Source organism: Nuphar pumila, chromosome 7 (assembly GCF_984573655.1).
Source record: "Nuphar pumila chromosome 7, dmNupPumi1.hap1.1, whole genome shotgun sequence".
Lineage (NCBI taxonomy): Eukaryota > Viridiplantae > Streptophyta > Magnoliopsida > Nymphaeales > Nymphaeaceae > Nuphar > Nuphar pumila.
The window spans coordinates 116,407,734-116,432,866 of record NC_143255.1 but is presented as its reverse complement, the minus strand read 5'-3'; the positions used below and the strand labels follow the sequence as shown (position 1 = coordinate 116,432,866).

Genomic DNA, 25,133 nt, shown 5'->3' with positions numbered 1-25,133 from the left:
TTCCAACGCCACTTGGATATCCGTCTTCTCTCCCCCAAAACAGGGTTCCAATCGATGGAGACGACATGAATTTCGTGAATCCCCGGTCGCTGCTCTCAACTACGTTTTTCAAACAGAGCCTGAGAGGATTGGTGATGTTAGTTTGCTATCTGACCCAAACATAAACCAACGGCATACCTGACATGCTTGCCGAACCTTTATGGCCCATTTATTTAATGCAAGCATTCCTTTCCCTCCTTTATCCACCATGAGTGAAACAAACATCCAATCATAATGGTGGAAAAGTGTTGGGATAACAGAAATAGGTCCAAGTTGTTCCCACCAGCTACTACTTTTCACATGCAAATCCTTTCATAGCTGGGGGATTTTTTTTTTAAATCCGCACCCTTTCTCATGAAAAGCCCTTCCATTCTAAAATAAAGCAAGCGAGCCCTTAGTTTAGTTTTTTTTTCGATTATCAAGCTGGGGGGAAAGGCCCTTAGTTTAGTTAAAAGTATACAAATGATTCATGCTATTCATGCTTACTGTATCATCTTACCTGAATTTGTATTTTTAACACACTAATGTAAAGTAAAGGCCAGAGATGAGAGACTGATTGGTACGCAATTACTGGGGAAGTCCCAAACAAGCGAATGCCATGTTTATTGTTAAGACTTACATAATGCATAACCAAAGTGAAACCAAGACATGGTCACGCCCTTTTGCTCGCTTTGGCAAAGGAGATCTATATCAACTTTAATAACCGACCGTAATAGCCCATCCATTGGCGAGAGCAAGAAAGAATTTCCTCAGCCCATGTCATGCACTCAAGGTTTTAACTGTGTAGCTCACAAAAAGACAACCTTGACCGGGCCATCCTACTCCCAAGTGAGGGACAAGAAGTAAACCTAACCCAACATCAAGTTTATCCATAATTACCCAAGTCAAATCAGCAGGCACATAGCTATATCCCAAAAAATGGCCTAAACATAGCACCATTGGCATCAGAAAACGTGCTTTTATTCTATATCAGGCATCTAATTCTATAGTTTCACAAAAATACAAGGATATGAACATGGAATATAACAAGCCCCAGGTTTTTGTTATTCTCATGTACAGAGAGTATCACATTTTCCTGAGATTATCCAGCCTAGCCTGCAAGTCACTGTCAATACCGTTATCCTCACTTGCCATCGATTCAGCCTGGGCAACTTTGGTAGTTCCAGCAGGAGCAGCCACAGCAGATGATGGGGCCTTGACCAGCTGCACCAACAGAGGCGTTATCTCAATTGAAAAAAGTCACCAGAACAATTTTCGATCAAAATAAATAAGCCAGAAATTTTTTACCTGTGAATCAATGTCAATTCCAATCTCATCGAGGACCTGGTTGACGAGCTCTTCTGTTTCTTCCTCTTCCTCATCTCCTTCCAAAGCATCATCAATGGCATCGGCCATTACCTCTGAGACCATCTCCATCTTTTCATTTTGTCTCTCAAACTCTTGCATTATCCTCTGCAGTGCGGGCAGGTTCATCTGCCTGTTCATTTGCCCCATAGCCTTGGTGACGCCTTTCATAGCCTCCCCCATTGCTTGTGTTGATTTCAATGTCTGATAATGTTGAATCACTTCAGTATCAGACCAACAAAGTATTGATGAATTACATTTAGCACATAATATTTATCGAGTAATGCTCCGGTGCTCCGGGAGTACCTACTCCCACATACTAGAAATCATGGTTGTAGGTTGTATCTTCTCAATTAAACCTTATGGATGTACTCAACATAGTTTATTTGATAGGAATCATGATTTGGATCATGTTTTTTGGACATAAAAATAGGGGTTTTTAAGTCATGAAATTATGATACATCGTGAGCCGTTGATTTTTAAAGATCTTAAAAAACATACATGTATGCTATAATCACATGATCCAAAACTTGTTTTCTACTAAATAATGCTTATAGATCATATCTATAGGGTCTGATCAACAAAATAAGTTTAACACATTTGAAAATCTAAAGCTCCTATTATGTGGGAGTAGGTACTCCCGGAGCACCTTAGCATTACTCATATTTACTTCTGCATCATGTGCTAAAACATGAACTTTTTGTTTTATATCCTGATATGCAAAGAACATGATAAAGGGTGTTTGGCTGCATCTCATGTGATTTGGAATACATGAGATGAAATCAAATGTGCATATCCCACCATGTGATTTGGAATCACATGAGATTCACTTCAACTGCTTCTCATTTGCATGAGATTCCAAATCACATGTTTGGTTAGCTGTGCAAATGAGATTCATTCTCATTTGCATGAGATTCCAAATGACATTTGAATGCAACCAAACATACCAAAAAAAAAAGAATCAATTTTCTTGCTAGGAAAATATTTACTGCTTGATATTCCTCAAGAAATTTCAAATGATCTACGATCCATAAACAGGATGCTGAAGCAATGTTCATTTGCATTTGTCACTATTTATTTTCAAAGTGCTTGTGCCGTCCATTGGCCTACACGCTTCTGCACAGATTACTCTATTTTAGTGGGAATGTTTTGAAAACCTTTATCTCTAACCTCATAGTGCCTTTTGTGACTTCTTGAAACTGACAAACACATGCAGGAAGAACAATTATTGAACACAGTGACTCTGTCCAGACCAGGTTATGCTAAGAATTTATGAATAATCCAAGACGGGATCAAATTATTAAGATAAACCAAAAATAAGAGCTAAGAACAACATAGTAATCAAGCAACATTAATTTGTACGTTCTCCATCACTGAGATACCAATAGGCTGAACACCATTACTTCTGCTATTATGTCTAGATATGAAAGTGTGGATCCAAGTTCTGAAATTTTGTGCAAATGAACAAAATGTGATAATATCCATCACCTTTGGGTAGGAAGATAACAGACTATTCAAAAGGGAGGACACCAGTTGACACATAAGTACCCATTACAAGAATCGAAAGGAAAACCGTTGCCCAAATATGAGGTGGAAGGATGCATGAATATTGAAAAAAAATTACATTGTATGTACACTTTGTTCCATAAAAGAGAAAACCAAAGAAATAAATGCATGTTGGCTGTTTAAAATTTGTGTGTGTTTCGGTTGGGTTGGGGTGGGAAAGGAGAGTATAACTGACCTGTATTCTGAGAGAAACACCTTGGAGTTGTGATTTGAGTGCATAGAATTTTGTGATTTGATGCCTTGTCCGAATAAGGTCCTTCGCCATTACTTTTACAGCAGCCTGAAGCAAAGGATAATAATAGAACAGTAAAAATACATGTGAGCAAACTACAAACCATAAATTTCATTTGTTTGTACACCATTATCCAGATACTGCACACCATGTTTAAACAGTGAAAAGCAAATAATGAGAAATGGTGAAAATATTTCAATAAATGTGTTAAAACACTGAACTAAGAACATAATTGCATTATTTTTCAAACATATGATAAGTATGCAGTTGCCTTGAAAATCTTCATACGCAATCCAAATTTCAAAGACTGCAAAAACTAGCATACAAGGAAACCGGAAAGGACCAATTAACTGCTAGCCCACTTAATAACTCATGGTCCATATGCAGTACAAATTAATCAAACCATCAAAGTCATAGATGAATCATTAAGTAGCAAGATATTTGCCATCACATGATTAATAGTTGTAATGCAAGGATTTACCTACATCACACCTGCTATAAGTAACATGTGAATGTGCTAGTCTTTCAATTTCATTACCCTCTATTGCAAAATTTTATATTCAGCCTGACTGCACTTGAATATTTCAGATGTGAACCCCCGCGGAATGCTGAACTCCTTTGGTTATAATCACCAGAATTAAGAAAGTTTTTGTAGGAAATGCATAACCAGACACACTTGTACAGTTGTTATTTAACCCAACACGTAACTCCATCATGGCAAACATCGCCACAAGTGGTTCCCTACTCCATCTTTAATGAACCACTGACCAAAACTGGTTAATAATACAAGGCCTTGGCTCAAAACTGGTAAGATCTAGAACCATATCATGCAGGTACCACTACAGATACTCATAATGGAGTATCTAACTGACATTGTTATAAAGATAATACATGATCCGACTTTCTCAAGCACCAAACCATTGCTTATTTTGTGAAAATGAGTAGTAGGACAAAGTAGATGGAAAGTCAAGGTAAAAAGGATGATTAAGGCCCCGTTCAATCTGGTTTTCATTGGAAAACTGGTTAGAAGGAATAAACCCAGCTTTGGCATCCGTTTGGATGACACAAAACCTAGTTTTCATAAATCAGGTTTCAATGAAAATTTGGTTTATGGGACCCCTTGAGAACCTAGAGCTTTCAAGAATGAAACCGAGTTTATTCGGGACCCCTCTTTCCCTCATGCTTGACCCTCATGTCTCCCTTCCATTACGCATTGCACAGTTTTGGCCATTTTCTGATGGGTTGCCGAAAGTGTTGTTGTTGCTTTTTTTTTTTTAAATTGAGTTTCATTCGGCAGACATTATACCAGTCTGGCCATTGGTGGCTGGTTGAGAAATAGTTGAAAATGTGTGTGTGTTTCTCCTGAAAAAGCTGTTTTGTGCCATTGGCCAGAAAATGATTAGACATTTTCTTTTAATTGTTTTTTGTGTTTCTGCCTTTCTGGCAACAAAAAACTCGTTTTCTACGTTTTCGGTCATCCAAACAAGGAGAAGTCCGGTTTTTTGGCATGGATTTACCAAAAAACCTTGCTTTAGGCAAAACTTAGGTTTCTAAAAGCCCAGGTTTTGCCCTGTCATCCAAATGGGACCCAAGCCTGATCCTAGCTAACCACATTTTTAATGTTTAAGGAACTTTTTCAGGGTGGGACGCAAGCCTGATCTAAGCTCTTGAGTCACTGCTGGCAATCCAGGGTGAACATTTTCAGAAACTGACTAATCTAAGGCCGACCTGCCCAACTTATTCAGCAATTAACTCTTAACTCTAATTTAAATTTCCACAAAATAAAACCTCACATATACAAAAATAGTACTGCTTCAGTTTTAAACAGTGACAAGAGCAACCTAATCAATTTGAATAACAGAAGTCCATCCACAACAAGTGAATCTTCCAACCTAAATGCCAAAAGATTGCACAAAAGAAATGAAAGAAAACAACAAATTGAGCATCACTCATTCTCGACAGCGGAATTTGCTGCCAAAGGAAAACATTTGCAAAACTACAAACAAACCACTAGCAGCTATAAGCAATCAGATGGGTTTCATGGCCATCTAGTCTGCGTGAGAATCAAGACGTAAATGTTGATTCATGAATCTGAACAATCAAAGGACATAATACAAAGGGCAAATGCTTTATCCTACATACGATGATCATATCAATAGGTTCTTCAGGTAATCACAAGTAGCAAAAAACTGACTGGTAACCTCAGATCATGCTTGCTACAATATGAAGATGTCAAGTTCTATCTTACACAACATGAGAACAAGGATCATACACTTGCAATGTAGCATCAGGACAGCCGAATATTACCATTTGACCTTGCTTTGCCGACTTCTTGATTTCGGTAATTAGCTTCTTCTCTTGTGTCTGCAAACCCTGCCTCTCTCGCTCGATCTCCCGAATGGATTTGTCTAGCATTCTCTTGTTTTCCCGCAGAAGCTCTATACAACAATGCAACAAAAATACCCACCTGAGTCAAGAACGACAAAAATACAAACACAGAAGTTTCTTCTTTTCCAATACAGGGAAAGAAAATGGCAGCATCAATCATGCGCTCAATACGAAATTATGAACCACCAGAATTGATCCTAAACCACGTTGTAGAATTCAGTTTCACGGATCATGAAATCGTTTGAAGTAATCCTTCCTTATTCCCTCCGTTGCTACCAACCAGTCTATTTCGGAAAGAAGATTCCTAACGTTAGCATAGAAGATCAAAACCGCTATTGAAATTATGTGTTTTAATTAATCTAGAAATCAGCCTGTGCTTAGCTGAAGAATCCCAAAATTCAATCCCATATAACAAAAGCCCCAAGTAAACCAATTCCACCAACTATTGCACAACTAAAAAACGCGAATTTGGCAGGATTATTTATCAAAACAAAAGAAGGAAAGGAGGTCGGAGAAAAAAAGGAAAAATAGAAATACAAATTTGGTGCGAAGACTAAAAATCGCATTCGTTCTGATAATTCGACTAGACCTGGAGATTAGAAGATTGAAAACGCCATTGAAATTATGCGTTTTCAAAGAATCCTGCTTGAAATTAGCCAGTGTTAAGCGGATGAATTCCCCAAAATTCGATTCCACACACCAAATATCCCAATCAATTCATTCTTTAACTATTACAGAACCAGAAAACGCGAAATCAATAGGGTTATTGATTAGATCCTAAGAAACAAAAGGTGGGTCAACAAAAGAAAAAATAAAAATACAAATTTGGGGCAAAGAGTAAAGTCGGTATGCGTCTTTATAATTCGACAACCCCCGAAGATCAAATCCAGAGGTAGATTCCCCCGTCGGAGAGCCGCTCGATCGCCGGATTTAACCGTCACCTCTTTGTTCAACGGCATCGAATCGAAAGAGGAGGAGAGAGAGAGAGGTACCTGCGGGGGTTTTCTTCTTGCCGAAAAGGAAACTCATTCTGAACGATCGGTTTTGGGAAGATCGAAATCGAGCCTTCAGAGATGGAACGGAAAGATCTCCGATCCCTTTTGCCTTTCTTTTATTCTTCTCGATCGCTAAACGAGAGAGAGAGGGAGAGAGCTCCTTCTGCCCGCCTTCCCCTCCGCTATCGGTCTCGCGCGGGCGCACGCGCACACACAAAAGGTTGGACTCGAAGTCTTTGGACGCGTTCGGACTGGTCTTCGCCTGAGCTGGCTCCGCGGAAAGGACTATCATTCTTTAAAGGAAACTTATCGGCCCGGAAAATATCGTATTATTTTAAATCTTTTTCGCTTTTTGCATCTTCTCAAAAAAATCTCGGTAAAAAAAATAAAATTAATTAAAAATATAAAACCCTTAAGGAGAAACACAAATTACCAAACCACAAGTTCTCTAATAGTCTATGTTATACGCCTCATAATAGGGGCTGTCAACCGGTCTGGTTTGTATCCGGTACTCAACCTGACCCAAACCCGAATTCTGGGTATGAACATGAAAAATGCCAACCCGAATAATAATCGGGTCATCCCAAACCTGACCCGAGCAATTCATGATTTCTGTCGGATACTCAACTCAACCAGGCTTTTTTGATGGGCACTCGACTCGAGTAATTTAAATAAAAATTTTCTGAAATTTTGCAAATGCAGATTTGGGATTCCATTTTTATGATCCAACAAAATCTGAACCCGAATCCGAAAATGGTGATTTGTTAGTTTGGCAGGTTCAGATATACCCCAATGGGTCGGGTCGGCTAACTGACCCATTGAGAGCTTGGGGTGTGTGTCCTTTGTTGCAAAGCCAAAAGCAATGAAAAACTATTTCAGGTCAGAAGAGGAGTAATTATAGAGTTTTACACCATGGATATTGCTGATGTTGGACCTCTCAATCCACAGTGAGACGTCCAATTAGAGGGTGTCAATGGGTCAGGTTTGGTTCGGACCCCAGGTAGAACCAGACCTGATTTGGGATACTGGTACCGTGTCTGGACCTGAGTCCAATCAGACCTATCATAAGAGAAACCCTACCCGAATCCTATAAAGATTACACGAACCAGACCTGGACCATACCTGATAAAATAATAATTTTTATTCTTTTTACATTAAAAAATTGTATATCTTAGTCAGAACTCGGGCCGGGCATGAAATTTCACAAACCATACCTGGCTCCATATATTAATGGGTCTCTTCAGGTTCAACCCGGATTGTAATCAGACCTTCTTATTTATCACCAAACCTTGATCCTATAGGGTTTGGTATGGGTCAGGTCTGGGTCAAACCGGACCCATTGATACCCCTACGTCCAACCATAAGGCAGTTTCTCTTTATTATCAAAAAAATACCAAATAACATGAAAAAAATAAGAGAGTTGATATTTTAATGACATTTATTAGGATATAAATGCAAATATTACAACAATCACGTTAATTTTAGTCTAAGTAATAATATCATTATAGTTTTGAATATATCCCAATGTTTTAGCCCACCTCATCTGGTAGGACAGACTTGTGAATGTCACCAACTTGATGAGAGGTCGCAAGTTCAAAACCCTCAGGTATTGCCCCGATAAAGTTAGGTGTACTCTTTGGTGGACAGGGGTGACCTCGAGGGTCTTTTTTACCAACTGGACGTGCGGTCCGTGATCTGGGGTTTTTCCTTGGACTATCAAAAAAAATATCACAATGTTTTAGCCATTTAAATATCTACTAAAATAATGTATTAATTTTTTTCATCATACTTTCAGAATATCATCTTACTTCTTAGACAACTTATTGAGAGAAATAGAGAGAGGAACAAAGATTTGCATATAGTTTTTATTGATTTGGAGAAGGCTTACGATAGAGTACCTAGGGACGTTCTCTGATGGACAATGATGAAGAAAGGTGTTTCTCTCAAGTACATTAGTATAATTAAAGATATGTATGAAGGAGTAGTAACCAATGTCCGCACTTGTGGAGGGGTGACAACCAATTTTCCTATAACGCTTAGGTTACATCAAGGATCTGCTTTAAGCCCTTTCCTATTTGCTATAGTGATGGATGAGCTTACGAGATCAATTCAAGAAAATGTGCCGTGGTGTATGTTGTTTGCTGATGATATTGTTTTGATTGATGAGTCTAGAGCTGGGGTTAATGATAAGTTAGAATTATGGAGACAAACATTGGAAGCAAGAGGTTTTAAGTTGAGTAAGAGTAAGACAGAATACATGGAATGTCGATTTAGTAAGCAACGAAATAGAGATGGGAGTGTAATGAAGCTTGGTGAGCAAGAAATACCGGTGGATGATTCTTTCAAATATTTGGGATCTATCATTCAAAAGTATGGAGAAATTGATGGAGATGTAAATCATAGGATAAAGGTTGGGTGGATGAAATGGAAGAGTGCAACTGGAGTGTTGTGCGATCGTAGAATGCCATTGCGGTTGAAGGAAAAGTTTTATAGGACGACTATTAGGCCCGCTTTACTATATGGTACGGAATGTTGGGCTGCCAAGAGACATCATATTCAAAAAATGAGTGTAGCTGAGATGCGTATGCTGAGATGGATGTGTGGAAATACAATAAAAGACAAGATTCGGAATGAGGAGATTACGTAAGAAGGTAGGCATTGCACCCATTGAAAATAAGATGAGAGAGAATCGTTTACGGTGGTTTGGACATATTCGACGAAGGCCTAATGATGCTCTAGTTAGAAGGATGGAGAAATGGGAAAATATAATAGTTAAAAGAGGTCGGGGTAGGCCTAAGAAGACATGGATGGAGGTGATAGGAAAGGATATGAATGCTTTGAACCTCACCGAGGACATGGCATTGGATAGAAATGAATGGAGGAGAAGGATTCTTGTGGAAGACCCAGAATGATTTTCTTTGTTGGTTCATATCGCCGACCCCAATTGTTTTGGGATGAAGGCGTAGTTGTTGTTGTTGTTGTATACTTTCAGAATATCACTGATATTTGTGGCACATAGTTTGCAATATGTGAAATGACTAAAGACAAATTAAATAATTTAACACATGATTGAAAAGTTTTTGCATTAAAAAAGGGATGAAGAAAATGACTTTTAAAATGAGTTAAAAAACAAACAAAAAAGATATACATGTATATCTGTCTGTTCCAAGGTTGCCTGACTAACAAGCAGAAGCAGAAAATGACACCCAAAGTGAGAAGCTATGTATTTTAAAATATATAGAAAGCAAGAAGCGAGAAATAAAAAAAACAATATATGAATTAAATGGAAATCAAAATAGAATGCAAATAAAAACTAAAATAAAATTGACTATTCTTAAATTAATTTTATGATTTTTTAATGTAAGAATTAAAATTTTAACAAAATCTAAAAAAGATTAATGCTAATTTAAAAAAAACACATGTAAGTGAATGTAAAGTGTGAGAGAAAACACAAAAAACATAAAAAGTAGAGTGAGAAAAAATATAAAATGAATAGATAAAGCATGCGAAAAGCATAAAAGAAGCATGGGAGAATCAAAATTCTCATCAAGTTTCGGAAGCGAAGAGTATGGCTCTTCCAAAGCGAGTTTCCATGAAGTGAGCCTCCCAACTATCTAATAAACCGGTAACTCTCGTCTGTCTGTGTGTGTCACATGCGTCTGTCTGTGTGTGTCACATGCTTTTTCTTTAAAATCAAGGTAAGGTACATGAACACTGGAATTCAAATTCAAGAATTAATGTAATCAAAACCTGAGATATGATAAAATTGAATCCATATTTGATTTTTTTTGAGAAGTACTTTTTCTCTAAATGTATCATTTCTGTTCTAAACTTTTCTCTAAAAAACACAAGTTTTTTGCTGTTATTGTGGAAAATGTTTTTTTTTTTACAAAGTTCTATCTAAAAAAAGTGCTTTAAACGGACTTTTGCGACCAGCCAACAAATTTATGAATTGTCAGGCCTGTCAATGGCTCCACGGCTTCTGCCTGGAGCGGATCTCAGGTTGGTCTGCAGTCTGAACCAAAGTCGGCCTTCGAGGTCTGTTACCAGGTTTGGCTGGAGCTGGATTCTGTAGGAACATGTCCAGGTCCAAGTAAATGATAGCAAGAATTAAACCCGGTAAAATCTCTGGATGAAAGATGTTTCATGTGAATAGGGCTGTCAACGGGTCGGGTACCTGACTCATCAGAGTGTACTAAACTTGCCCAAACAATAAATGGTCGGGTTCGGGTTTTGTCGGGTCACAGAAATAAAATCCCAAACGCAGATACGTATCATTTCAGAAGGTTATTTTTACTAAAAATACATATAAAACATTTGGGTTGGGTCGTGTACCCAACAAAAATCATAGCCTAAACCTGGCCCGCTTGGGTTGGGTTAGGGTTGACCTGAATACTTTTCTAGTCAGCATTTTTTGTGCCCATACTTGAAAATTTGAGTTAGGGTCGGGTCAGGTACCTGATATAAACCTGTCCAATTGACCACCCAATGTGAAAATTTTAGGAATCTAGGTATTAGGTCGGATTTTGGGTCTGATGGCTGGCAAACTTTCATACCATACCAAGGTCTATTTACTACTAGAATGTCGTCGTGCTATTACAATGAGTCAAGGTTTTGCATGATAGATGGATCCAAGTCTTTGCTCTTGCTTAAGAAGAAGACCCTGGATCCAAATCATGCACAATTTATAGTTTGGGCTTTGACCCGTGCTCAAGCCTCAATGAATGCTTAGGTTCAAGTACGTGCTAGGCCATTATACTGGGATTCAGCGGCATGGTTGAGTGGACCTAAAGCAAACCTGGAAACTGCCCCATTTGACCCAATCCATACTCCATACTTATGGAGATTGGTATGGGTCTTTTGGGATTTAATATTTTATTATAATTATGAATTTGGATGACCACAATATGCTTTATATATTTTATTATAATTATGAATTTTATAAAAGCAAAGGCATGTGTAGTGGAGAGCCAAAGGTTTCTCTTTTACAATTCTTTTTTCCAAATGACACGTTTATCATGTATTCTTTGGGTTGAATTATAAATTTTTTGGGGCATTTGACTTAGACACAAAATTAATATGTCACCATTTCAAATAAGCTCTCTCTCTCTCTCTTAATGTTCTGAATTGCCAACCTTGCACGACCTACCATTACCAAAGGTCATGCCCCTACGACGTTTTGGTCATTAAATTGCGATAACTTGCCTTCCTCAATTACAAGTGATAAAAATGTATTTTTTTGTTTTAATAATTTTTTATACACTAATTTTTATAAAAATTAGTTTTATTTTAGATACGTACATGTTGTTTATTAATCAATGTTTTGTTATCATAAAAAGTTTCATATAAACTTGACTCATCTATAGCCTAGACATGTCAGCTGGCTGTTATACCTAACTAATTATAATAATGATATGTCATCTGTAAACATAATTTGGTTTTGATGCAAATTAACGCCTTTCTCTCTCTATGTATATATAGAGTAATGGATCCGTGCTAAACCCATTTCCTGCTAAACCCATTTGGTTTTGGATCGTGTGTTTTAGACAAAAAACAGGATTTTATTAGCAGAGAAAGTATCATATATTGTGGGTTGTTGATTTTTCAAGCTCATGAAATCATACTTATGCATTGTAATTGGATGATTCAAAAGCCGATCCTCACTAACAAAAAAAAACTCATTTTGATTGTATTCCTCTTGGAATGGAGCATGTACAGTGGAAAAATAAACCCCTGGACTGGGTTATGTAACTTGGCACTCAGCACTTTTTTGCTGTAGGCCCCTTATCCCCAACTTGATAATAATAATAAAAAAAACTAAAGCTGTGCGTTGTGTTGATTGAAAATTCCAATTATATTTTTAATAATGTTCAATAATGAGAGAGAGAGAGAGAGAGAGAAGCATTATTGTTATTTTGTATCTGCTTATTTTATTCTTTTCATTTAAGTGAAGATTATGCAGATTTCCCAACCATACAGCAGCTCAATCTACACCAAATGAGGTGTACATTTGGGTTTACTGGACACCCTTCAATCCAATTGCACCAGAATGTGAGCTTCATGGATAAAATTAAATAATTCCAGCAGCTTATAGCTCACCTGAAACATCCCATGTGAGACTCTTACATCGCCTTTTAGAGTCGCTTGCCCCACATGGAGGCAGGCTTGTTAAGCATGGGCCATCAAAGCTATTGGCTTCACAACTCAACATAAAACTCTAGATCTGTCCAACTGTCTCACACGCTTCCAAAAGGAAGCATTACCCCAAGAGGGGTTGGTCTAGTGGGGTGGGGCCTTGGCTGCTAGACGGGCAGTCGAGGTTAGATCCTCATGAGCATTGCCCTTCTGCACAAGCCAATGTGTACCATAGGCCCGGGGTAGGGGTCCTTTCCTCAGAGTTTTACGCAGCCGGCACGATGACCATAGGTATGTCTGATTGAGCCAGCGTGACCAGGTCATTGTGTAGGGTGTGATTTCTTGAGTTATAAATTCAAAAAAAAGAAAACAAAAGAAACATTATATTCCTTCTCAAAACTCTATACCACACCTCCAATCATCATGAAATCAAATGAGATAGCAGGATGGTTAGGTTACATCTCACTATCCTAACATGTGTGTGTGTTCCTTGGTCCAACAGTGTTATCCTCCAGCTTGCTTATCAAAAATAACAACAACTACTACTATGCCTTCATCCCAGAACAATTGGGGTCGACGATATGAACCAACAAAGAAAATCATTTTGGGTCTTCCACATGAATCCTTCTCCTCCAATCATTTCTATCCAATGCCATGTCCTCGGTGAGGTTCAAAGCATTCATATCCTTTCCAATCATTTCCCTCCAAGTCTTCCTAGGCCTACCGCGACCTCTTTTAATTAATATATTTTTCCATTTCTCCATCCTTCTAACTGGAGCATCATTAGGCCTTCGCCGAATATGTCCAAACCATCGTAAACGATTCTCTCTCATCTTATTTTCAATGGGTGCAATGTCTACCTTCTTACGTATCTCCTTGTTTCGAATTTTATCTTTTATTGTATTTCCACACATCCATCTAAGCATACGCATCTCAGCTACACTTATTTTTTGAAATAAAAAAAAAGAAAAAAAGAGGACACTTAGGCTTTCGATATAATTCAAAAATATACTTATATTTTAAAATTTTAAATTCTTCACAAAAATGCTCCTAAACTTTGTTATACTTAATCCATAAAACCTCTATGTTTTGCCATTAAATTTACATTATATTTCAAAATATGACCTTTAAAAATTTATTAATCACTTTTTCTTTCTTCTCCTACAAAGATCGATGTCTTATTTCTATAAGTTGAACACTTTAAGGATAAAAGAACAACAAAATGAAAAAAGCAATTTACATATAGGTCTATAATGAATGACAGATTTATGTTTAACTGCCTTAGTTTTCAAATACTTAAGATAGAGCAAATTACACATATAGGTACCTATTGTATGACACATTGAAGCTCAGCCGCCTTAGTATTCAAATATTTAAGATAAACGCCTAACTTTTAAAGAAATTGTTCTGCATGAATTAACTTTTAAATAAACTACTGCAGTTAACTCTTTAAATGTCACTTTTACCATTTTTTGTTATATATATATATATATATATATATATATATATCTCGAAGAAGAAAGCTCGGGTTAATTTTTCTTTTATATTATTGAAATGTTACTTTTATAGATTGTTTTTTTACTCTATAGTTAAGGTTAAACAAATAATTTCTGAGAGTAAAAGTGAGTAGGTGGTCATGTGCAATTTTTTTAAAAAAGGTAAGCGTTTGTCTTAAGCATTATGGACGTAAACGTAAGTTACCCAAATAAAAAATTGAGGGAGTAAATATTAAATCTATACCCACTTAGTCCATCATGCCCCCAAGCGAAGCTTGGCGTATAAGACCAAGAATATGTTCTAATTGTTGGACTCATGAAAGGTTCGAAGGAAGTGCAGCTAAGTTCGAAATACCTTTTTTAAAAGTTTCTAAATATTAAGGGTGCATTTTTTCAATTATGAAAAAGTTTGGGTGCCATTTTGGAGATTTTCTTTGTAAAAACAAAACAAATCAAAAGGAAATAAAAACCCAATACCTGACATAATGAGAGTGGACCAATCTATCATTGCTCTGAACATTACATGGCAGAAGTAGAATTTATCTTTTCAAGCCACCGTAAGTTGAGTCATATGTATAAATAGGCAAGGGGTCTGCCGATTTTAATCCCTCACAAGATCTGAATCCTCTCTTCTCATCAAACATGGCATTTCTTGCAGACCCAAATGTGAGAACATTCTGGGTTTTGTGTTCTCTTCTATTTCTGCAAGGCAGAGCACTCTGCTACCTGTTCAAAGTTGGAGATCTAGATTCATGGGCAACACCACCTTCAGTAACTCCAAAGGTCTACAATGATTGGTCGCAGAAAAACTTCAGCATTGGTGACTCTCTCTGTAGGTTTTTTATTCCTTCCTTTGCAACTTGGTTTTCTATAAAATCACAGATCATTCTCCAAGCTTTTTTAGAGAAAAACCTATTTTAGATTTCATATTGAAACTTGTGATTTCTTGCAGTGTTTCTGTACCCACCAAGTGAAGATTCAGTGATCCAAGTAACAGAAGATGCATTCAAGATCTGCAACCTCTCCAATCCAATAGCATATTTTGATGATGGTAACACTGCGTTCAATATTACTGGCCCTGGTACCTTCTATTTCACCAGTGGGGTCAATGGGCATTGCCTCAAATTGCAGAAGCTTGCAGTTTCTGTTCCTTCAAATGGGACATTTTACCCATCTTCTGCTCCAACCTCACTGCCTGATACTAGTTCACCTTCTTCTCCTACCGTCTTCGGACCGACGGGATCGACGTCATTGTCTGCGCCAGCAATGACCATTGCATCTGTTTACACTATGGCTCTAGTCCTCTTCTCTTTTCTCCTCTTATGTTAAAACATAAAACATAATCCTTAAGTGGGAGATATAGTTCTGTTGTTTGTGGGGACTGTAAACATTTGCAGATATATATGTAAGCCGGTATTAGATATTGATTTTTGAGAGTATCTGTTTCTTATATGTAATTGAAGAAGTTGGGATTAGTATTCTTTGTAGTTTGATCTAAGAGAATAATGTTGATGTGGAGAAAATGAAATTGGTGGACGTTTTTAGTTGGTTATCTATATCAGGGTCCTTTTCTGATTGCGCAATTTGGTGTCTGGTGCTTGGGACTTTTTAACTGATCGTCTTTCGCTCTTCGTTTGATGGTTATGAGGAAAGCCGATTTCTTTTGTGATTTCAAGCTAGAGATCATTGTCAATTTTAATGGTTAAAATTGTATTGGTTCCGGAACACGGTTTCCAAAGGGCTTATTGTCGGCCTTTAGTTTCTTTACTTTATTGGACTCTCCAGGCATGACCGGCTCAGCAATTTTAGTATCTGCAGAAAGTTTTTGAAGTCGTTATGGCTCAATGGTTGAGGAAGGAATCTCTCTCTCTCTCTCTGAGCGCACACAGGCAAGCAATTTTAATAAAGCTAATGCCCAGAGTGAGGAAACACTCTGAATACTTTCTGCAGCCTCTGATTTGCATATGCTTTGTAGCCCAATGCCGATTAAGAGAGAGAGAGAGAGACTTGCCATACAATTTCATCCACGGCTACCGCTGCATGAGAATGATACTTTGAGCATGGTTAATGCAAATGCAATTGTCTGGCTTTTTGTCTCGACATGAGAAAGTTGCACCTTTATCAGACAACTTGAACTATTTACTGCAGTGACATATTTGTCCCTTTCCAAAATCTCCCAGCAGTTTTGTAATGTAGCACGCCAACGAAAAGCACGTCTATCTTCCTACTTTTTACCTGTTTACTTTGCAAGATTCGTACCAAGCAATTTCTCGACTTTTCCGTTTTTTTTTAAGATTTCTTTTCATTCGGTCTAAGTATACAATTTTTTTTTTCTATGAAAGACAGGAAAACCACAACTGCGATTAAAGACCTAGCCACGACGGCTAAGCCTGCTGCACTTACGGCCGCTGTCCTGAAGGTATGAACCTGTGGCGTACCCCCTGCTTTCAGGAAGTTGCCTGGCTTCAACTGAGAAAGGGCTTATCCCTTGCCCTCACTAATGCAAGGAGCTGATGGCTCGTGGGACTGAAAGTCTGACCACTATGGGTGGCAATGGTGTTGGGTTGACGGGTTGGCGGGTCAGAACACCTCAACTCAACCCGTTTATTAAACGGATCGGATGTGGCAAACACAAACACAACCCATTTATTAAACGGGTAACCCGACCCAACATGGTTAACCCGTTTAATAAACAGGTCGGGTCGACCCGACACGATTATATCTCACCGTTAAAAGATGTTGCAAGCAGAGAATAAGAAGAGGGGTTATTTTAAGTAAGAATAAATTAAAAAGAGTTATATTTTTAGTTTGATTTGATGTTAAAAAAAATTAACGTTTTTTTCAGATGAGATCATTTAATGCTATTACTCTCAAGTCTTGTCACCTCTGTGATTAACTTTCCACATCTTTCTCTCTCTGACATTTAATTTTAGTCTTGTCACCTCTCCAGGACGGGTTTTAAATATTTAAAAGTGTCGTATATATTTAAAACGGGTCGACACGATTACCAGTTTGAATTACAAATTTAATCATCCCAAAAAACTATTTTAAATATAAATGAGTTACGGGTTGACGGGTTCGTGTAAACGGGTTGACCCGCCCGCCTAACCCATTTATTAAACGGGTCAAACGGGTTGGCATACCCCTAACACAAACCCAACCCGTTTAACCCCTAACACAAACCCAACCCGTTTAATAAATGGGTTAGGCGGGTCGATCCGTTTACGACACGAACCCGTTTAAGCCAAACACGAACCCGGCTAAGAAGCGGGTTGGCGGGTCGTGTCAGATTTTGCCACCCACCTAGTGGCCAAGGCCCCCACCACTTGCCAAACCCCTCAGGGCTTTCTATGTATACAATCTAATGATCAATATAAAATATATGAAAGTTACAAGAGAACTATATGAATTAATATATTTGAATTTCCTTAGCAGAACTCCATCCTTAGATATTGAATGCCCAGCAATGGATGGTATGTTACTATGTTCTGACATCTCTCTAAAGGTTGCAGAATGACGATCGCTGCCGTGGGTCAAATAATTTGATTTTATCCTAGAGAAGCCATCTGTCAGTGCACGTCTCCTTGTGGTGGGACGTTGCAGGTTCAAAACCCAGTGGTACGTTGAATAATAACTGGTGGGGTCAGACTAACCCCAGCTTGCCTTTCAAAAAAAAAAAGCCTGTTTATATGAGCAAAAAATCACTCAAGTTGAACGAGAATTATCTGAAAGGAGAAGGAGATGTATGATTCTCATAGAGGATAAACAGTTCCCTTTCTATGCTTTCCTTGAAAGATGATAAGAACCACACCTGACATAGGAGAGCAGATCCAGTCGTTTCCGAGTACCTTGAAAAGATATCCAGCCTTCATGAATGGATGCAATGCGTCCCACCCATTCCCCCCTTCCCTTATGGCATCTAGTGATTGGACCAAGTAGCTTGCAAGGTACTCGGCCCGATCACTGGATCTAATCCACTCTTGACATAGTCTCGGTGCACTAATATATGTTGTTTTTTTCTTTTTTTATTGTCGGGCAAAGGGATGAGACCTCATCAAGGATTACACATTGGCAGGCCTTTGGTTGATAAAATTCTTGAGGTCTTCACTGCCCATTGGAGAGAACACTTAACTCTAACCTTTTGGTAAGGGACATTAACCATGACTTGGTTATAACCATCTCATATCAGGTGACAAACCATGATTGCCTCTAGTGAAAAAGTACGAGCACGAGTATGAAACAAACACAATACGCAGAGAAATTGAAGAGACTACACAAAAAACTCCTAACGTGGTTTGACTAGCTTGCCTACGTTCAGGGGAAACAAAATCACACTTAATTTGTGGAGGCGATCGGTTTCTGTTTAAACTTTAAAGTATCATGTCACCTGATTTTATAAGTCATTGATTTTAGGAGTCCCTTGTTATTTTATTGCTACATTCAAGGGAGTTAAGAGACGTCTCATGCGTAAGAATAGGCAACTGTGTAGGCAATTGTATCTTTCCAAATTTCTCATCTGCCACCTTATCTTCCTTATGTAAGCTGGATTCTTCTTGATCATCTTCATGGGTTTTTATCCTCTTATCCTCCTGATATGTGTTGGAAGCTTCTAACTGCCGGATCTTAGACTTTGGATCACTTGACCCATTTATCTTAACATGCCCATCAAGCCAATCTCTATATTGGGATAGAGTTTGTCTCTTACTGAACATTATCTTGGCCCTAGAAAAACTTTGTTAAGTATGTTTGCTTGCTGACCTGATGCCACAAACCTGATTTCAATTTCTCCTTTGGAAGCTTTTTTTCCTCACAAAATGGTAATCAATTTCGACATGTTGTTTTAGCATGAAAAACATGATTTGCTGCTAAATAAGTTGGCCTGAGATTATCACACCACAACACAAGTTTTTCCTCTTGGCAGACTCAAAGATATTTCATTAACTGTGGCCACCTTACTTCTAGGTTGCCCCTGCAAGAGCTTTATATTCTGATTAGGTAATGGATCAAGCTATTGTATGTTGCTTTGCTGAACTCCATGATAATAGATTTGGCCCATAAAAGGTGAGATATCCACTTGTAGACGTTCTATCATCTGGACACCTTGTCCAGTTTGCATTTGAAAAGGCTGAAAGCTTCAAGGATTTGGATCGTTGTATATGTAGACCATAATTTATAGTTTGGTTTAGATACCTTAAGATATGTTTAACATGAGACCAATGTTTCAGAGTTGAAAAATGCATAAATTGGCATGCTTTATTGACAGAGAAAGCAATGTTAGGTTTAGTGAAGGTTACATATTGCAGTGCCCCTATAGTGTTTTGTTATTGAGTGGGATTTTCAAGTTCCTCACCACTGAACTTAGACAATGTAACATTTGAAGCAACAATAGACAATGGCTTCGGCTCTGTCATACTTATTTTTAAAAGCAAATCATGAATATACTTTCTTTGAGTCAAAGCAAGGCCATATTGATTTGAGACAATCTCAACTCCCAAAAAATAATGTTTTTGCCCGAGATCCTTGATAGAAAACCCCTTTCCAAATTCTTTAATTATATGCTGGATTTCATCATTACAATTATCTGTTAAAATAATATCATCTACCTATATTAGGATGTATATTTTCATTCCGACAAAGAGAGAGAGAGATCCACTTTAGAGTCATTAAAGCCCAACTCATAGAGATATTCTTGTGTCTATTGAACTACGCTCTTGTGTCCTCTTCAGCCCATCCAATGCTTTATTAAGCTTGCACACATAGTTTGAAAATCTTTTGTTTTAAAAAACAATTGGTCGAACCATGTAAACCACTTTCTTAAGGAAACCATGCTGAAACACATTATTGACATCCAATTGGTATATGACCCAATCTTGACTAGTGGCTATAATTAAAATTGTTCTTATGATTGTTGGTTTTATGACTGGGCTAAAGGTTTTGAAATAGTCAACTCCCTATTTATTATAGCTCTTAACAACCAACCTTGCCTTGTAACAAGCAAAAGTTCCATCAGCATGCCTATATAGTAAATCCATCTACATCCTACAAGGTTGTGAGCTGAATTAACAACAAGAGTTCAAGTTTAGTTCTTATGCCTCCATTTTCCTCTTTCATGGCATCACACCACCTAACATGTTTACTAGCCTCACCATTGGTACTCGACTCTTGTTCTTGGAAACTTTCACTTGTGAACCCTAGGCATAAAGGGCACTTGTAGACATTGTAGACCTTGGGTTTTCTAGTCCCTTCTTGAGAATGATCATAGGATGGGTATGACTTGGAACAGGTTGAACTGGATCAATAATGTGCATTTCATCAATTTGACATGCTCCATTATTTGGGTTAGTTTCAAGTTCAAGTTCTGTTTGGTTAGGTTCATCATCAAGAGAAAAGTTATGGTAGTCAAGACCTAGATTTGAGGGCAAGTTTCATGATGTAACGACAAATGTGGTAGAACAAGGCTTTGAGTGAGATTTGAAGGACCACATTCTGTTGTTCATTGTGAACATTACCTTATTTTCTCAACCACATAAAAACTCCTTTATCAGTAACAAGATTTTTGGATCCAACATAGAGAAAAAGGTGACTCATCAAACAAAACATGTCATAATATAAACATTTTATTTGTGATTTCTTCTTTCGCAGAATTGGAAAATAACTTAGACGAGTGCCCATCTTTAGTATTACCATTATTTTCAAAGAACATAGGTTCGCCCCTACCACGTCCTCTGAAGTTATTGTTGCGACCTCTACCTCTTTGTGAGAACACAATAGAGGTGTGTTGTCACACTGGTAAATGTGGGTCAACACCGACTTGTTGACAGTTGCCTTGGGCATTTACAATCATCTACGATGGGAGCTTGGTGTGTAGGGATGGCAATGGACCTGGGCGGGGGACAAGGTCTCCACCCCCGCCCCGTTTCAAAATCCAAACCTCCATCCCCGCCTCCATCCCCACACGGGGATGGATTTTAACCTCCACCCCCGTTTCATGTCCTCCATCCCGGGTCCAAACGGGGGCGAGGTGGGGCCCCGTTTCCCCTCGGTCTATTGTTATCCCTTAGAAGGATTGGGGATGGAGCGGGGCGGGGCAAGGCGGGGATCGGGACGGGAAAAAACGTAAGTCCATCCCGGCCTCCATCCTCGCACAGGGATGGATTTTAACCTTCATCCCCGCCTCCATCCCTGTTTCATGCCCTTCATCCCCGGTCCAAACGGGGCAAGGTGGGGCGCTTTCCCCCGGTCCACTGCCATCCCTATTGGTGTGAGTGCTCGCCTCAAATGGCCATCAGTTTCATTGAACTGGATTGGGGCGTGCAGAGCTGATGTGGTCTCTTAATGTCTTTTTTTTTTGTTTTCAGGCTTATTTTGTAGTTGCGGGTAGGGGCTATGATATTTCATCACCTCCCCACTCAATGTAATCCTATACCACTATATTCAATATATATTTCTTTCTCTTTCGAAAAAATGACAGTTGCCTTGATTTGCTAAAGGCCAACTGATCTGAGTGTTTCCAGGCTAAGAAATCTTGATTTGATTTCTGCTGATCACCGTTTTTAATTTATGGACCTTGAGCCAGAAAAGTATCGTCAACGAACTTAATGAGATCCCGTGAGTGCATCACAGACTCTATTTGCAATCAACACAACAGGCAGTTAGTGTGATCAAGCTTTATTGGCACTAGCTATGCGAAAGCATTCCACCAAATGGTGGAAGCAAGGCCAACCTGAGAAGAGCTGTGACGATGTCAAGATGAAAACTAAGATGTTAACAACACCACAGCAAAAAAGAGAGAAAAAGCCAGCAATAGATATTTTTTAAGGTTGGCTGCTTAACCCATGCAATTACTTTTGTTACCCTCCTCCCTCTTCGTTTTTGGACTGCGGGGAGGGGTAATGTGATAAATTGCATGGGTCAATCTCCCTAAAAAAAGGCAACAACTGTCTCATCTTTTGGAACTACAACCATAGTATCACTTGCCAGATAGCATCAGGCCTCAAGGTTGTATGACTTTTCAGTTAGATAGCAAGTAGGAGCAGCATGAGCATGGCATGGGTTTGCCCCTATGGTGGACAGGCGTCAACCATCAGTTTGACCAACTTCTTGATCAATTGTTTTTGCTCACCATACACACACACACACACACACACACACACACACAAACACACGCACACACACACCCAAAAAAAAGACCACTGCTGAGAATTTCCGAGCAATTGGAAGCTGGTTTCGATGACGTAGAAAAAGCAAAGAAGAAGAGGAGGCAATACACAAAAAACTCTTAACGTGGTTTGACTAGTTTGTCTACATCCACAAGAAACAAAATCACAGTCTCACAATGTGCGGAGGTGATTGGTTTCTATTTTAAAATATCATGGCACCACATTTTACAAGTCATTAGTTTTAGGAATCCCTTGCTATTTTCATTGCAACATTCAAGGGATTTATGAGATGTCTCATACATAAGAATAGGCAACTATGTAGGCAACTGTATCTTTCCAAATTTCTTCTCATCCGCCACTTTTGTATCATCCTAATGTGAGCTAGATTCTTCTAGAGCATCTTCACACACTTATCCTTTTATCCTTCTGATATGCACTGGAAGCTTCTAGCTGCCGGATCTTAGACTTTGGATCACTTGACCCGTTTATCTTAACAGTTAGGAAGACAGAGCCCTTGTGGGCATTGGGCAACATATATGTTGTCGTTTGTTAGGACTTTATTCTTTCTTCCAAATTTTTTTATAGTATGTAATTTGTCTATTTTAACAATATGCAACTGGAATACTTTGGACCTGAAGTATATTCGAGGATTTTTAATTTTTGAGAGAAGATATTTGAGGCTATTATCACCATGAGTTGCAAACTGTAAAGTTTGCAACTTGCACCATTTTATGTTACTCAAGAAAGCTTACATTTTTCCACAATTTTTCATTACCATTAACATATACGTGGGCTTAAACTGTATGATTAGTTATTGATTAATATCATAAACACATAACTTATTACTATTTGCACAGCCATGACCTATCTTGTAAAAGTATGAATGGACAAGAAATCCTTGTCATTTTGTATTGGCAGGGCCATTTATTTATCCAAAAGGCATTCTTGTGTCAGGATTGGCAAATTTAAAATGTGCGAGTGGCCGAAGGAAAGTTGGACAATAGGGAGCACGCGAGCAGTGCTTTTGAGTTTTGAGCCAGCCCTTTAATATTTTCCTATTAAAATTTCGATAAAGGTGGTAAAACCAAGAGCCAACCATGTCCCAGAGGAATCTCTTTCTTTTTTCATGTACCCAATGTGGTGGTCACAGTAAGGAAGTAATGCATACGCATATCATAGTGATGAGGCTTCCATCGTATATGAAAGAAAATATTCACTCGTTCACACGAGGGATTTCTTTGATATCCCAACCATTAGCTTAGCATCTGGCACAACTCATTTGAATCTCATAAAGGGTAAGGAAATGAGACGAGCCACTTGTGGTTAGGTTCATAGAGAAATCGTTTAAATTCGTAAAGTAGATTCAGTGAGTTTGGCTAAACCAAGGTTGCCAGGAAGGGAAACGGAAACGAGAAATGTGTTGGAAAAGGAAAAGGGAAGTGAGAAACATATATATATATATATATATATATATATATATATATATATATATATATATATAGAGAGAGAGAGAGAGAGAGAGAGCTGCTTAATATTTCTCGATATTGTAAACAGGAGAATTGCCCAAGTAACATGAAATTTTCAAACATTATTCTGTCTGCAAGACCGCACCATTAAGCAACATTCGTTCTTGGGGAGTGTCAACATATCATGATCACCAAGCCTTATCCTACGAGTCCTATTTCTCTATTCCTGTCTATTTAGAGTACAAGAAGAATGTTAACATGTATCATGAAGCAAATACCTCATCTCTATTCATTCATGTAGACAAAAATGATGGGAGAACAAGTCCTTATAGTGATCAAGTTGCTTCTGCACTTAGGTGCGAAAAAGCAAGTTGCCTACAGGTAACTCGCTCTAGATCGTAACTCGGTTATTGATGTCAAATGTAGCTGAAAGACATGCAAAAAAGAGAAGTCAAGAGAACTAATCCAACAAATGTAGCTGAAAGACATGCAAAAAAGAGAAGTCAAGAGAACTAATCCAATGCTTATTATGCATAGAGCCTGGTGGCGTTAAGGATCATATTTTATGCAGTAGCATTTGGTAGCCAACAGTGTCCAATCCTTTTCTCTCATGGAGCCTATCCCAATTTTTCTTTGGCTAAAAAATATCATGACATGTTAAAATTGGACCAAGACCCGTGTTCAAGAGCAGTCAGTGTCACGCCTGATCAAGTCCTAGTGGGATCCAAATCCAAGTGCTGGAAACGGGTCCTTGAATCGGACGATGCCATCAAACTCCCGTAAAGAATGATGTCCTTGAATTGATGATGCCGGGATCAAACATATTCTAAAGTTAAAGGAAAAATTAATGATGCCCAAGCAGTGAGCACTGTACCCCGCGCGCACATACACAAGCAAGGAAACCCAGGAGTTGAGATCCTAAAAATGAGGAATCTCATATAAACACTTTAGGCTCAAAACACCAATCACATGGCATTGAATTGAGTGGGTCCAGATTGTGTTGTGGGTCCCATGCAAAGCTGGCATGTGATTGGACGTTATGATATTGCCAAAGGCATCGCTGATGATTGAAAGAAAAACTCCAAATTACCAACCGGGGCTTCCCATGGTTGGTAGGATCTTGTCATTGAGAGTCTTCCTCTAGTGGGATGTTGCAGGTTCAAAACCCCTGTCGTAAGATTGAATAATAACTGGTGGGGGTCGGACTAACCTTACCTTGCCTTTCAAAAAAAAATTAAAATTATAAAGGACCTTCCAACTTATCACCTATTTAAGGTATGCCGTCCAACATTACCATCATTGTTATCAGAGAC

General features: G+C 38.4%; 2 protein-coding genes across 2 annotated transcripts; one reads left to right on the top strand and one right to left on the bottom strand.

Annotated features, from left to right (window-relative positions):
- Positions 1 to 977: 977 nt before the first annotated feature.
- On the bottom strand, positions 978 to 6,743 carry LOC149833085 (vacuolar protein sorting-associated protein 2 homolog 1). The gene is made up of 5 exons (XM_090014895.1): positions 6,562 to 6,743; positions 5,489 to 5,619; positions 3,125 to 3,229; positions 1,327 to 1,587; positions 978 to 1,242 (listed from the first exon to the last, which is right to left on the bottom strand). Exons 1-5 carry the CDS (start codon positions 6,596 to 6,598, stop codon positions 1,105 to 1,107), a joined length of 672 nt encoding a protein of 223 aa, XP_089871021.1. The 5' UTR covers positions 6,599 to 6,743; the 3' UTR covers positions 978 to 1,104.
- Positions 6,744 to 14,688: 7,945 nt separating this feature from the next.
- Positions 14,689 to 15,743, top strand: LOC149833084 (early nodulin-like protein 8). Its single transcript, XM_090012706.1, has 2 exons — positions 14,689 to 15,027; positions 15,148 to 15,743. The coding sequence occupies exons 1-2, from the start codon at positions 14,838 to 14,840 to the stop codon at positions 15,522 to 15,524; spliced, it is 567 nt and encodes a 188-aa protein (XP_089868832.1). The 5' UTR covers positions 14,689 to 14,837; the 3' UTR covers positions 15,525 to 15,743.
- The last annotated feature ends 9,390 nt before the right edge of the window (positions 15,744 to 25,133 follow it).

Coding starts and splice junctions, on each gene's coding strand:
- LOC149833085 (XM_090014895.1), bottom strand. CDS start 6,598: ATGAGTTTCCTTTTCGGCAAGAAGAAAACCCCCGCAG. Junction 3,230..5,488: donor CGGCAAAGCAAGGTCAAATG/GTAATATTCGGC, acceptor CCTTTGCTTCAG/GCTGCTGTAAAAGTAATGGC. Junction 1,243..1,326: donor GAATTGACATTGATTCACAG/GTAAAAAATTTC, acceptor CTGTTGGTGCAG/CTGGTCAAGGCCCCATCATC.
- LOC149833084 (XM_090012706.1), top strand. CDS start 14,838: ATGGCATTTCTTGCAGACCCAAATGTGAGAACATTCTGGGTTTTGTGT. Junction 15,028..15,147: donor CAGCATTGGTGACTCTCTCT/GTAGGTTTTTTA, acceptor GATTTCTTGCAG/TGTTTCTGTACCCACCAAGT.